The sequence below is a fragment of the Malaya genurostris genome, chromosome 2, assembly GCF_030247185.1.
Source record: "Malaya genurostris strain Urasoe2022 chromosome 2, Malgen_1.1, whole genome shotgun sequence".
NCBI lineage: Eukaryota > Metazoa > Arthropoda > Insecta > Diptera > Culicidae > Malaya > Malaya genurostris.
This window is the reverse complement of record NC_080571.1, coordinates 96,000,001-96,013,791: the sequence shown is the minus strand read 5'-3', so window position 1 is coordinate 96,013,791 and position 13,791 is coordinate 96,000,001. Positions and strand designations below refer to the sequence as shown.

Genomic DNA, 13,791 nt, shown 5'->3' with positions numbered 1-13,791 from the left:
ATAGGATAAGTTTAATTTGCAGCCATAATGCGCGATTAGCATTTAATCACTATTTTTCCTTTCATCTCGTTCCGTACGTAACCTAAAGCGCACTGCAGCAAGACTGCATGGAATGGGAAATGTCTTCTCGAAATGATTCATAGAAAATGCGGCTCCTCTTGAAACTGGGGCCGTCTAACATGACAGCAGAGGGAGGGGGTGTGAAATTTCTTTCTATTTTAGTGGGTTGTGTAGATATTGTTTTTGAAAATGCATGACAAGTGAATACATTCTCAATGTTTAGGGTTCGATCGGTTAGTGGAATGAAACTAAACCGTTTTTGAAAAGAAAATGAGAGAGGATGAGGATGAATGTAAATAGCATTCGAAATACTGGCATCTGTCTGTCACTATTACGTTAGTATTATAACTAAATAGTTAAAAATTCTTCATAGTGGAATTTAAGAGATCTATCATTTTTCTTTTCCGAATACATTCTGATACTCTCTGATGTAAAAGTTTGGTCGGACTTCTGTTGATTTCAGTTTCAACTAATTTCGTAACTGTTCGCATCAATCGATGAAGCATGTGAGGAATGCACCAACAAGCGCCAAAGATCCTTGAACTTCACCACACAAGTGTTAACCTTTAGCGAATCTCAATTTCACTTCACTCCCGAGTGTATTGAAACCTGCGAAGTGTTCATTTGTACTCTTACTACATACGTACTTTCGTTGCAGCTCTAAGTGATTGAATTGCTGTGATCAGGGATGCTCATCTTGTTTCTGTTTATTCTTTGAAATTTGATTCGAAATGACCATAATTCCAAATCCAAAATTCATCCTATCCAAATCGGAACTGATTATCGGATATGTTGGAAGCAGCAAATGAGCACCCCTAGACCAGACACTCAAGGCACGCACCTTCGATCAATCTCTATTGTTTGGGTTTGGCTTGCGGTTCCATCTTTCCGATCACTACAGCAATCGAGAGAGGTTCCAAGCGGCACGGCAGTGAAGCAGTTACATTACTGTACTGTTTGCTTTAAGTGCTTTCCGTCGCTACCACTCCTTGGTTCCGAGCACGCACTGCTCCCTCTTGCCCCTGTGTGGCTTTTAAACAAGAGGTATTTTTAAAAACCGATTCTGTTGCTGTTGTTGACTGCCGGGGAGGCTAATTATGATTTGTTTTCGATTCGACACGCAACAGCATCGGAAGCTGATACCCGGTGAACTCCGATGAGTAGGTGAAATGCGGTAGCAGGAATGAATTAAATATGCAATATTTTTTTCTCGCAAGGTTTAAGCAGCCTGCTAATACATAGTAATTTTAGCTTGTAAAACAAAAGAATAATGTTACTGTCTTAACGGGATACACTTTTCGAGTTTCGTAGTTGTAGATATACCTTCTTGATGGTTACGTACTATTTTCATTTGAGGTATCGACTCAAACTATATGAATCGTATTTCTCCCGGACAGATCCCTAAAGACTGTACCGAAAAGTATGAGCACAGTATTCAAAATGCGTGGACTTTCAGCTTTACGAATTTTACAGGTGACATAATTCTACAAACGATAGAATATGACTTAACTTGTCGAATGACGCAAGTGTAATTTGCTGACTGGTACTGAGAAAGACGGCAAAAATTGAAGGTGTAAGGGAAAAAGTCGAACGAAGAGCAATCAGGGAGTTCGGCGAAAATAAAATCCTTGAGAACGATCCGGAAACGGGTTGAAGAAAGAGTCCTGCTATTTCTCGTTTATACAATCGCATACTGAAGGCGCTCGAACAGAAGAAGGACATTTTAGAATGAAATTTGGCAAAAAAAAAGTTGACAACGTTTGAATTTTCAATCATATAGGTAACAGAAACATACGAAATGCAGTTCGAAATCAGAGACATCGATCATCGAAATTGAGCTTTCGTTTCTGTTTGATTGTTTGTGGATATCTCAGAGATATCTAGATCGACTTACAAACTTTGAATCAAATGGAAGGTCTCATAATGCGAGTCGGATGCTTTGAATTCAGATTTCACCACAGTCTTAATAATCAACGTCCAAACAAACCTCCGTTATCTCATATCCCAGTTCACGAATCCGTATTTGAAGCAGTCAAAATACTACGAAATGAGACTTTCTTTAATTTATCAGACATGAATAAATTGATTTTTGCCTTTCTCATATAGAAAGGTTATGCAACCACTGGAAAAACCGACTAGTGAAAATTGGCCAAGTGTCATATACCATTCGACTCAGTTCATCGAGCTGAGCAATGTCTGTCTGTGTGTGTGTGTATGTGTCTGATGGCTGAACCGATTTTGACAAATTTAGATTCAAATGAAAGGTCTCGTGGTCTCATACGGAATTCCTGAATTTCATCCGGATACGACTTCCGGTTCCGGAGTTATAGGGTAAAGTGTGTTCAATATTGTACACCGTCACTTAAACCGGCGAAACAAAATACGTTAAAAGAATTCTAAACTGGTCTCAAAACAACACAAATCGATAGTCATTATCAGTAGGCAACTAAACAAACCGCTTCCGGCTATCCTGGTTCTCGGTATCCGGTTCCGGAAGTACCGGAAATAGTGTTCATATATACAAAAATGGATCTCTCTCACTTTTCCCAGTGATGGTTTGACCGATTTCCACAAACTTAGATTCAAATGAAAGGTCTTCTGGTTCCATACGGAATTCCTGAATTTCATCCGGAGTCAACTTCCGGTTCCGGAGTTGTAGGGTAAAGTGTGTTCAGTATTATACACCGTCACTTAAACCGGCGAAACAAAAAACGTAAAAAAATTTCTAAACTGGTCTCAAAACTACAAAAATCGATAGTCATTATCAGTAGGCAACTAAACAAACCAATTCCGGCTATCCTGGTTCCCGGTATCCGGTTCCGGAAGTACCGGAAATAGTGGTCATATATAGAAAAATGAATCTCACTCACTTTTCTCAGCGATGGTTTGACCGATTTTCACAAACTTAGATTCAAATGAAAGGTCTTCCGGTCCCATATGAAATTCCTGAGTGTCATCTGGATCCGACTTCCTGTTCCGGAGTTATAGGGTAAAGTGTGTTCAATATTGTACACCGTCACTTAAACCGGCGGAACGAAAACCGTAAAAAATGTTATAAACTGGACTCTAAACCGTTATTCCCAATCTTAGGATCAATTGAAAGGTCTTATGGTCCTACCAAACATTACTGCATATTTTCGGATGCAACAAACATTTAAATCGTAATTTAGAGTGCGTACTAGTAGAGTTTGTATATCATGTTAGTTGGTGGCCGTACGAACCGACTTCGATTATACCGGTTCTTGGGTTCCGGTGCTGGAAGTGCATATAATAGTGAACCCACTTCGTTTTCTTAAGGATGACCTACGCAATTGAAGCACTGTTCTATTCTGTATGTTATACTAGTTAATGCACAAACAATCTCTTGGTTCCACCACAATATTATACATGAGAAAGGCATCATTACACCACTAGGTGGATTAAAACAGGTTTTTTTTTAAATATTATGGTGCCATAAAACATTTTTGTTTCTGAATCCGAATTCATGAATGTAAAAATTAATTTCTGTTTTTTTAATTATTATCGAGGTCAAGCTTATAACTAATTTAGATAGAAAAACCTTTTTTAATCCACCTAGTGGTGTAACGAAGCCTTTCTCATATTACTTATATTTCCAAAAGTATCACTTGGAGATTCTGTCAACCTTGAATAAAATAGGAAATTTTCTTTGGGTATGAACTAACATAACCTTTTCAATTTGTAAACAGTTGTGTCAAGTTTATAAGAATTTTCCTTCGTTTTGCATCGTCGCACTGAATGATAAAACACACTTTACCCTATAGATCTGGAACCGGAAGTCGGACCCGTTTGTAGAAATCGATTAAAGGACTATTCACACATTTCAGTTCCGTGACGGTTCAGTGAAAGTGCCTTCAGTGAGCCGTCAGTGTTCTTTTTTTGTCGGAACCCTTCCGTTCTGTTTCCGTGCTGTTTTCGTTCCGGCACAGCAAATGCAGTGACATACCGACTTCAGTGAAAATAAAACAATACCGGTGACGACGAATTTGAGTTTGCCGGACGGACGCTACACTGACGGCGAGCTGCACTGAAACGGCACGGTGCCGGATAGATATGAATGCGCGCATAGAAAACGAATGAAATAATATCAGTATCCGTGCACGGTGTCGTGCCGGCACTGAACCGGACCGGATATGTGTGAATAGTCCTTAAATCATTTCTGAGAAAATTGACCACTGTTTCCGGTACTTCTGGAATCGGGAACTTGAAACCATTATAACCGAATCGGCTTCAAAACCACGATTGATGTAAAATTGAATTGGAATGCATTGATTTTCAAATAAACTAGACTGTATGTTTAAAAAACGCTTAGTTTAGCCTAGTTTAGCTTTCAAAGAATTGTAAAGTAACTTTCTATTCAGTTTCTTGCTTCAAATATGTGCATGAAAATTGATGTAAATTCACAAAATATTCTTATCTATGTACCCTTATTTGCCTTGCATCGTCACTCTAAATGACGGTGTGCAATTTTGAACAAAATTTACCTTATGGAAGCATGATGAAATTCAATAGTAACCTATTGGAACAACGAGATTTTTTATTTTATGAATGATATTATTTGACACATACTCACACACATACATATACACACAGATATTGCTCAACTCGATGAATTGTGTCGAATGATATGGAACACTTAGTCTCCGGGCCAATCTTCACTAGTAATTTTTTCAAGTGATAGCATTTGATTTCTATATGAGAAAGGCAATACATGTATTTTTTTTATAGAAAAGCATCGTTATCATGATTATGTAATAACACTAACTAACAGGTAAAAATTGAATAAAAGATTTACAAATTTACATATTTTCCACCTGAAAAATATAGATTTCAATGTGACAACCACGCTATACGAAATTGAACAAAGCACGCTGCAAACGGATCAACACCGGTGGTGTTTTCTTCTTCCGCACAAACGCGTACCAGTTTTGCATCGTCATTTTGAATGACGATTTGAATGGTTTGACACTCATCGCCATATAATTTCGAGACCGGAAGTCGGTTGTGGATGAAATTGCACAGTATATTTTAAGACAATGACAGCTTTACCGTGTATCATGATTTGTAAAAATCAGTTTAACCGTTGCTTAGAAATCGTAGTGAGTTCCGTATTTGGAGCTTTTCTTCACTATTATCAGTGCGTTTGGAAGAGGAAACCGGGGACTAGTAATCTTAAAGGAGATTTATATATGCACTAATTAACAAGGTCTGCCAATTAGATGAAATTAGCAGTAAGTTTTATAAAAATGTGCACCTCGTTTCGCCATCGCTTGTGAAAAAATACACATGAAATTGAAAATTTTCACTAATCGCACTGTAATACCGGAACCGGAAGTTGGATCTGGAACATCTTTTCGGGTACTTTTTTAAGAATTTCAAAACCTTTTAAGGAGTGTATCGAAAATAAGCTATCCACATACATTTGTGTTGTACGCATGTATTTGTGATGGTTTTTTATGCTCAGATCACAGCATGCTGTGCGTTTGGCTGTAAGCTTTCGTTCGTTTACTTGTTTGTGCGGTTGAATATCTTCGTTTTCAAAAAGTCGCGTATTGAAAAGGAAAAGAAAATTAAGGTTCTGGACACATGACTAAGTGAGAAGGGTATTACTATGCGAAAGCTGGCGAAGTGGTTTGGAATTCATCATGTCAGTGTTAAAACTATCATTAATAAGTTTGGGGAACACTATTGTTTGGATGAGATAGCAGGAAGAGGCAGAAAACCCGGTTCTTCCAACCCGAAACTGGACCAGAAAGTGTTATCTCTAATCATGAAGAACAAATCAATGTCAATACGTGATTTGGCCAAAAAAGCAGGAACGAGTGTCGGAATGATCCAGCGTATCAAGAGGCGAAATCACTTGAAGACCTACAAGAAGCAGAAAATCTCGAAACAAAGTGTAGAACAGAAGAAGCGAGCAGAAACAAGGGCCTGGAAATTGTATTCGCGTCTTTTGAAGTGTCCGGATGCATGCGTACAGGACGACTCAAACACCCTTCCAGGTCCACAATACTTTACTGTCGTCGTTGGGGAGGATGTGAGCGATGTGGACAGGTCGCTTCAAGTGGAAAAATTCGGTCGAAAGATACTGGAATGGCAAGCAATACGTTCCTGTGGTTTTAAGTCAACCATTTTTTACACTACCGGAACTATAAATGCAGAAATCTATCGATCTGAGTGTCTCCAGAAGAGATTACTGTCTTTATATAAGAAGCATAGTACACCTCCACTGTTTTGGCCGGATTTAGCGCCGGGTTACTATGCCAAAACCACTCTCAATTGGCTTGCGGAAAAGGGTATAAATTTCGTTGAGAAAAATATTAATCCACCAAATTGCCCTCAGCTTCGACCTATCGAACGTTACTGGGCAATCGTGAAGAGGGTCTTCAAGAAAACTGGTAAGGCAGCTGGGAACATGCAGGAGTTCAAAAAAAAAGTTGGGCTCAAGCTTCCAAAGTTCGAAAATTCGTGAAGGAATAACTTAAATTTCATTCGGTTTTCATTATGCTCAAGTTTAAACTCGTACAATATAGGATCAATTTTTAGTTTGAATAAAATATTGTTTTTTCCAACAATTAAAACGGAAAATTTGTGGATAGCTTATTTTCGATACACTCCTTATTAAGATCTTAACTTGTGAAAATCAGTTAAAAAATTTCCGAGAAAATTGAGTGCGCATTTCTTTCCTTGTAATTCCGGAACCGAAAATTGGACCCAAATGAAAAATTGCATAAGACCTTTCAAAAACAAATTGTATGAGGCCATAAGATCTTTCATTTGAATCTAGAAAATTGAGTGACATTATTTGACACATACACACATACATACACACACAAACATTTTGTGATCTCGAAGAACCGAGTCGAATGGTATATGACATTCGGCCCTCCGGGCCTCGGTTCAAAAGTCGGATTTCACAGTTATTGTGTAGCCTATCTATATGAGAAAGCCAAAAACGAAACAACCTTAAATTTGTTCTCCCTTGTTAATCGGGTTTGTCGCACAAATAATTTCTGACCGTTTAAAAGCTATGGAATAAGTCCAAAAGAATAGAAAATGAGTGCCACATGAGTTGAATAGAGGACAGATAAAAGACCGAAAAAAGACTCCAAAGACAAGAAACTGCATCGAATTGCTAATGACGATGAAAAATGGATTTACTTAAGGAATCCTAAACGGAAAAAATCATATATTGATCCGAGACAACCATCAACATCGACTGCAAAACCAGATCGATCCGACAAGAAGGCAATGCTCTGTGTTTGTTGGGATCAGAAAGGTGTGGTTTATCATGAGCCTCCATAAGCTGGTTAAACTGTTTGTTTTTTATTCTACGATATATTTAATAAGGCACTCTGCCTTAGCTCCAAGATGCCGAGGGCATGGTGAAACTGTTAGAACCATTCGGTACACACAATAAATGATCAATTTGAACAATGAATTGATCGAAAAACAACCTAAATTGGCCAGAAGACACGGTAAAGTAATTTTATCACCCGACAATGCACCAGCACATGAAGCAAAACCAGGATGGATGCTGTCAAATCACTTGGCTGGGTAGCGCACTCGCCATAGTCACCAGACTTGACTCCTTCCGACTACGCATTGGCGTAGCAGCAATCGATTCCTACGAAGAAGTCGAAAAATTGGGTGTTGGATTGGTTTGCTTCGAAAGACGCATGTTTCTATTGGCGTCAATTGTCAAAAAGATTCTCGCGATGTGTAGATAGTAATAGTCAATACTATGGAATATTTTTTTCCTCTTCAAAATAAGTGTTTTTTAAATCAAACAAAAAAACGCTTATTTCATACCAGTATACCTGATACAAAGCATACTCATTCACTCATCGTATCTTTTTTTCGATCCTACAGCCCCGGGCTCAAGTTTTCCAAAGTTCTAGAAACTAGTGTACAACGAGTAAATTTGAACATAGATATCGCTTTCGCGAAGAGTTAAACCTCCTGGTGTGTCCTACAAAAAGTTCTACCAAGTTTAGTGTGATATGATAAATTGTCCTATGAGCGTTATGCCCTAGTATTTTTAATATGAAATAATCTGAGCTTGATCCTATAAGCCGCACACATTCAATTATATTAAATTATTGATTTTTTCTTGTTGTTCTTCCGGGTAACCGGCTCGTTCTGCACTACCACTGCATCCTATCGGACGGATTATCTCTGTGATATTGGTATTAAAATTACAATCTGCGGAAAGCATCTAACGCTGTGGTATGAATTTTGATGCTTACTCACCATTTGGCGATGTGATTATTATTTGATCAGTATTGCATACGATGTGGAGCAGATTTATGACATGCACTATAAACGATACAAATCCAATTCCGATACTTTGATTACACTATTAATTCCGTATTACATTATATGACGTAGAAGCCAACATATATTAAGTTTAATAATCGTGAACGTTAATACTTCCGTTGAACGGTTCAATACGTCACCGGCGACGAATGGCGCCACCACATTTTGGCCACCTGAAAATCTAATGGAAACTACCTAATTTCGAAAACGATGCCATGCAACCGAAAGCTAATTGTCATCAGCCCATATCAATTACTGGTGCTGCTGAATTATTCCAACCGATTCATCCATTAGCTGGCGGCAGCCCGTTCCAACAGAGTGGAAAAAGCCTTTCACTCCCGCGCGAAAACCTCATTCCCCATTGGCCAAACTGTTCGTTGAGGTGCGATGCCGGCAGTTGTTTTAATTTCTGCCACAACCGACAATGACGGATCTGATCCATAAAACTTGTGCTCGGTTTTTAATGGATCAATCTCACAGTGTCTCTAAATCAATGCCTGTGCTCGCTCGTACAGAGCAAGAAGAGAAAACTGGAAACTTGAATTCAAATCGCGACTAAATAATCACAATCACTGAAGTGGTTTCAGATCGCGTTCCAATAGAAGTCAAAACACGAACCCTGAGTCCACGGACTGTTAGGTAATGGTTGTGCCAGTCTTTGTCTTCGATTGCGACCAGCTGCCACTTGATGGAAATTGAAATAACATAAAACGCATAGCGACTTGGGACAGGATGAGGTCGGGGCCGTTTGATCGATTACATGATGCATAGTTTCATCCATCATGATGATGCTTGTCGTCTTGCGAAGTGGAAATTGGCAAAAAAAACCGAATGAAAATCACTGGTATAATAAATCATTACAATCTATCTAGTTAGTAGATGAACTTAAGGCAGAGTTTAAATATAATTCGAAGCTTTACGATTATCAATGCATAACTAAAATTGTTTTTTTTTTGTATTTGATTTTTTTTTTTCAGGTGAAGGCTGTGTAGAGAAACCGTTAGCCACCCTCTGGAGGAACTACACCCAGAACAGCAAACCGGACGTGATGATGAAACTTTGTCTGTGTCCTTCGGGGCTGAAAGCCACCACCCGGCAACACGGTCTCACCGAATATTGGTCCCACCGGATAACGTACTGCTGTGCGCCAAAGAATTACCCGCGAGTCTTCTGTTGGATTTATCGCCACGAGGGCCGAAAGCTAAAGCATGAGTTCCGCTGTCATGCGGTTATCTGCTCCAAAGAGTCGGTTGCGCAGGATATTAGCACCGTACTGAAGGTAAGCATTTAAAATTCTAGATTAGGTTTAAAATTCTAGCTTCGATACTAGAGCCACAGAGAACAGACATTCGGGCTAAAACGTAAAAAAAGCTGTGTGAAGTATACAAGTGGAAAATTTATTGTGAGTATGAACTTAACGAGGCACCTCTCGCCGATGATAACGCAAATAGGTGAATAATTTGTTGCTAATTAGTAACGGCAATTTTGAATTTGTTGCTCAATCTCTTTTTTATTTTTTTAAATACTTCGCTAAGTTCATATGAAGCTCTCCTTCCAAATATGCTTCAAAACAAATTGAAGCCCAGTGAATAATTTGTTGCTAATTAGTTACGGTAATTTTGAATTTCTTGTTCATTTTTTTAGTACTTCGTTAAGTTCATATGAAGTTAACGAAGCCCCCCTTCCAAATATGCTTCAAAACAAATCAAAGCCAAGTGAATAACTTGTTGCTAATTTGTTGCCAAGTTGTCGATTAGTTACGGTAATTCTGAATTTTTTGCTCAATTTATTTTTTATTTTTTTGAGTACTTCACTAAGTTTGTATGAAGTTAGTGAAGTACTCAAAAAAATTTAAAAAAATTAAGCAACAAATTCATAATTAACGTAACTAATTAGCAACACATTATTCACTGGGTTTCGATTTGTTTTGAAGCATATTTGGGAGAGGGGCTTCGCTAATTTCATATGAACTTAGCGAAGTACTTAAAAAATTACAAAAAATTGAGCAAAATATTCAAAATTACCGTAACTAATTAGCAACAAATTATTCACTGGGCTTCGATTTGTTTTGAAGCATATTTGGAAGGGGGGCCTCGCTAACTTTATATAAACTTAGCGAAGTACTCAAAAAAATTACAAAAAATTGAGCAAAAAATTCTAAATTACCGTAACTAATTAGTAACATATTAGCAACAAATTATTCACCTATTTGCGTTATCATCTGCGAGAGGTGCCTCGTAAAGTTCGTGTTCATAAATTTATTGAAGACCACCGTTGCGTGCGATTTTGCACACATTATTTTCCATTGTATGCAAGCTCGAACGCTCATAAGCGATTTCTCGGCTGTTCAAAGCGCCTTAAAAAAGGAATTGCTACTTGGTGATAACTTTCAGAGCTAATAAAAGTCAGTTTCATTGACTCAAAATAGACGAAAATGACGAGAAATTAACGCTACTCTCAGCTTCGCTTGCAAACTTTGAGAACGAAATCTATGTCCGGTCAATGACATAAGCGGAATAGTAGTTTCAAAATTGTGTTCTTTCTTTTATTTGCCATTTCAGTCATTTTCGGTTTTCAGTGAAAGTCCCATAGTACGCAGTTTCGAAAATGAAAGATAAAGGTTTCACAATGACTTTTACCTGTTGGTGCTCGAATTTGTACTAGTTTTTGTTTCTAAAGAGGTTCTGGGGTATAATTACTTCTATTTGTCATATTTTAGTCACTATTTATAGCCAAGGGTCACTAATTTTCAATACATCGATGAAAGAATGAGAATTGAAATTCTGCTGATGCTCCCTGCCGACGTTAGTTTGGTTTCGTCTTGTCATAGAGGAAAGTGTGGCGTTGGTAATTATACTCTCTCTTTTTTTCAATGAGAAACGAAAATGCTTCGTCTCTCTTCGTTTGTTATTGTGTCGGTTAGAGAAGGTCGGGTTTCGGGTATTTTACCCGTAACCCGACCCGAATGCGATAAACCCGTCGGGTACGGGTAAAATTTTTTATTTTAAATCGGGGACGGGTAAATAATTTGAATGCTCACTCGGGTACGGGTCGTGTACGTGTAAAGTTTTTTATTGTTTAATCGGGTGCGGGTAAAATTTTATTTAATCGATTACCGGTCGGGTTCGGGTATAAGAAATTGCATTCGACCATTTATACTTCACATAAATATGTTTACACGTTGACGAGAATATTTTATTGCACAACAGCTTTTCCGAAAAATAAACAATTTGATTCAATGGGTTTTGACATTCGCGCCTAGGACCAGACTTGAAAACTCACGGAACGACCGAAATCAGTATTTTCGCGAAAAAATTAGTTGATTTGCTGATTTTAGTTAGTTATTTTTTGAGACAACTAAAAAAATCTTACTTTTGCTAATTTAGATTTTTAATTCTCATTCCCTTAATAATAATAAAATATTTGTTGAAATGACTATTTTTTTTAGTTGAATTCACAAATTAAACGTACTGTCATTTCTTAGCTAAGGCACATTTCATTTCCATTCAACTAATTTTTTAGTTGAATTGGAGAAATAAAATGTTGTTTTCAACCAATATGAATGGTTGAATTGGCTTCTGCAATCTGCAGCTATATGGCGCCCTATCACCAAAACGGTAACACCGTAATGACTACTAGCCACTAGATGGCACACTACTACCGAAAAAATTTCAGACGCGGTTGTCTTTTCTATATTGGCAGGTATAAATATGATGTTGTATTGGAGAAAAAGATATAAACGAAACATAAACATCTTTTTGAATTTTTTTCTTCTAAATCACTGTTTTCTTCATTCTCACTGAAAACTTTGAGCACTCGGAAAACAAAAACCGAATACAAGTAGTACACCGGACGGCGCAGCTCGGAAGGCTTGAAGATACAAAAAAACTTCAACACAATTAGAGTGAAACATTCGAAATTCACTTCACTGTTCCGCGTAAAAACATTATTACGCACAATCGCTTCAAGTGCGCACAAATTCTGAATAAATACGATTTCCACTAACAGTTTGCGACTTTTTTACATATCGGTTTAGAAATTTAAATAAAGATATATCGAACACATGCGAAAAACATCAAAACAATTTTCAAGCAGTTTCAATAAGACTGTCCTTTTTAATGGATTGTTTTGCTTTGACACTTCTCATGAGTTTTTGGCTAATAAACTTGTTAATAATACTCATGTCAGTTTTGTTTTCTTTGTGCTGTCCTTCAGTAATGATGGTGATAGATAAATAGAAACAAATTTTCTGATTTTAATAACAAAATTAGTTGTCAATGAGAATTTCGTGTTGGATTGAAATATTGCTGGTTTGCGTCCAGGATATTCACCAACTAAACACATTCTCTAAAAATAAGAGTTTTTTCAGCAAAGTAAATTCTCAATTTTAACTAATTTTATAGTTATTTTGGAAATTTTGTTGTTAAAATCAACTAATTCAAAAACAGTAATACGAATTAGGCGCAGAGCTAATTTCGGTCGTTCCGTGCTGAGTAGAAAGAAACCAAGGCACTGGAAATCTATTTATGCTTCACAATGTATTTATATTTTAAAATGCAAACAAGCATTTTTATGTGTTTTTACTTACCAACTAGAGCCTGATACCACATGCTATCTAAAACACTTTATTTTCTCCATCCTGAATTTTGACTCAGTGATAGTTTTGAATTTTACTCCCATTTTTGACAATTGTTCTCAGTTGTCGGAAATGAGTACTCTTGATTCACTCACCGAGGAGCCAATTCTAAGTGTGTGTTCTAGTAAGCGTTATAGAAGCGTTACGGGTATTTGTACCCGAAACTCGATCAGAACCCGACGGGTTTTGGTGGGGCAGTGATGGCATTTCACTAGAGTGATACACCAGTGTGTAAGTTTCATTTCAACAATGCGGATGCATTCGGTGGGCTCCACACAAAAAGGAAATCGCATTTCTTCTCAGTGTCCATTAGACAGACTTGCTGTGTGTGTGCAAGTGATCACTGGCGCGGGATGGTGAGCGAACATTTCTGTGAACTTCAATTAATAGAGAGTAGATCTGCTCTTGCTATGGAACTCTTGCAAGGAAAAACGAACTGATTACTGATTTTGCGTGCCCCACACTTCTTCTACACAAACCATACGCCTGAGTGCTCACCGGCGTTTTCACCTCTGTGAAAATATCTGCGTCCACCTTAGAGAATTTGAGAGCTCTGCTCTAGCACGTTGGTGCGATTTAGTGCTAGAGGTAAAAAAAATAAACACGCGTACTCATGATGCGTGCACACTTTATACAACAGTGGTGTATATATGTAGAAGAGAAGAGCTCTCGATGAACATCTCTGTGATCGGGTACGAGTAAAATTTTTATATTTATATTTAGTTTTTATTATATTTTCAATCGCTATTCTGAACAAA

The 13,791-nt window shown here is 37.7% G+C and overlaps 1 protein-coding gene across 1 annotated transcript in view; it reads left to right on the top strand.

The window, feature by feature from the left end:
* Nucleotides 1-13,791, top strand: part of LOC131433035 (uncharacterized) — a 205,868-nt gene that overhangs the window by 187,268 nt on the left and 4,809 nt on the right. Inside the window, exon 4 of the mRNA XM_058599763.1 lies at nucleotides 9,375-9,676. Within this exon, the coding sequence (XP_058455746.1) occupies nucleotides 9,375-9,676 (302 nt within the window). The remainder of the gene's footprint in view (nucleotides 1-9,374; nucleotides 9,677-13,791) is intronic.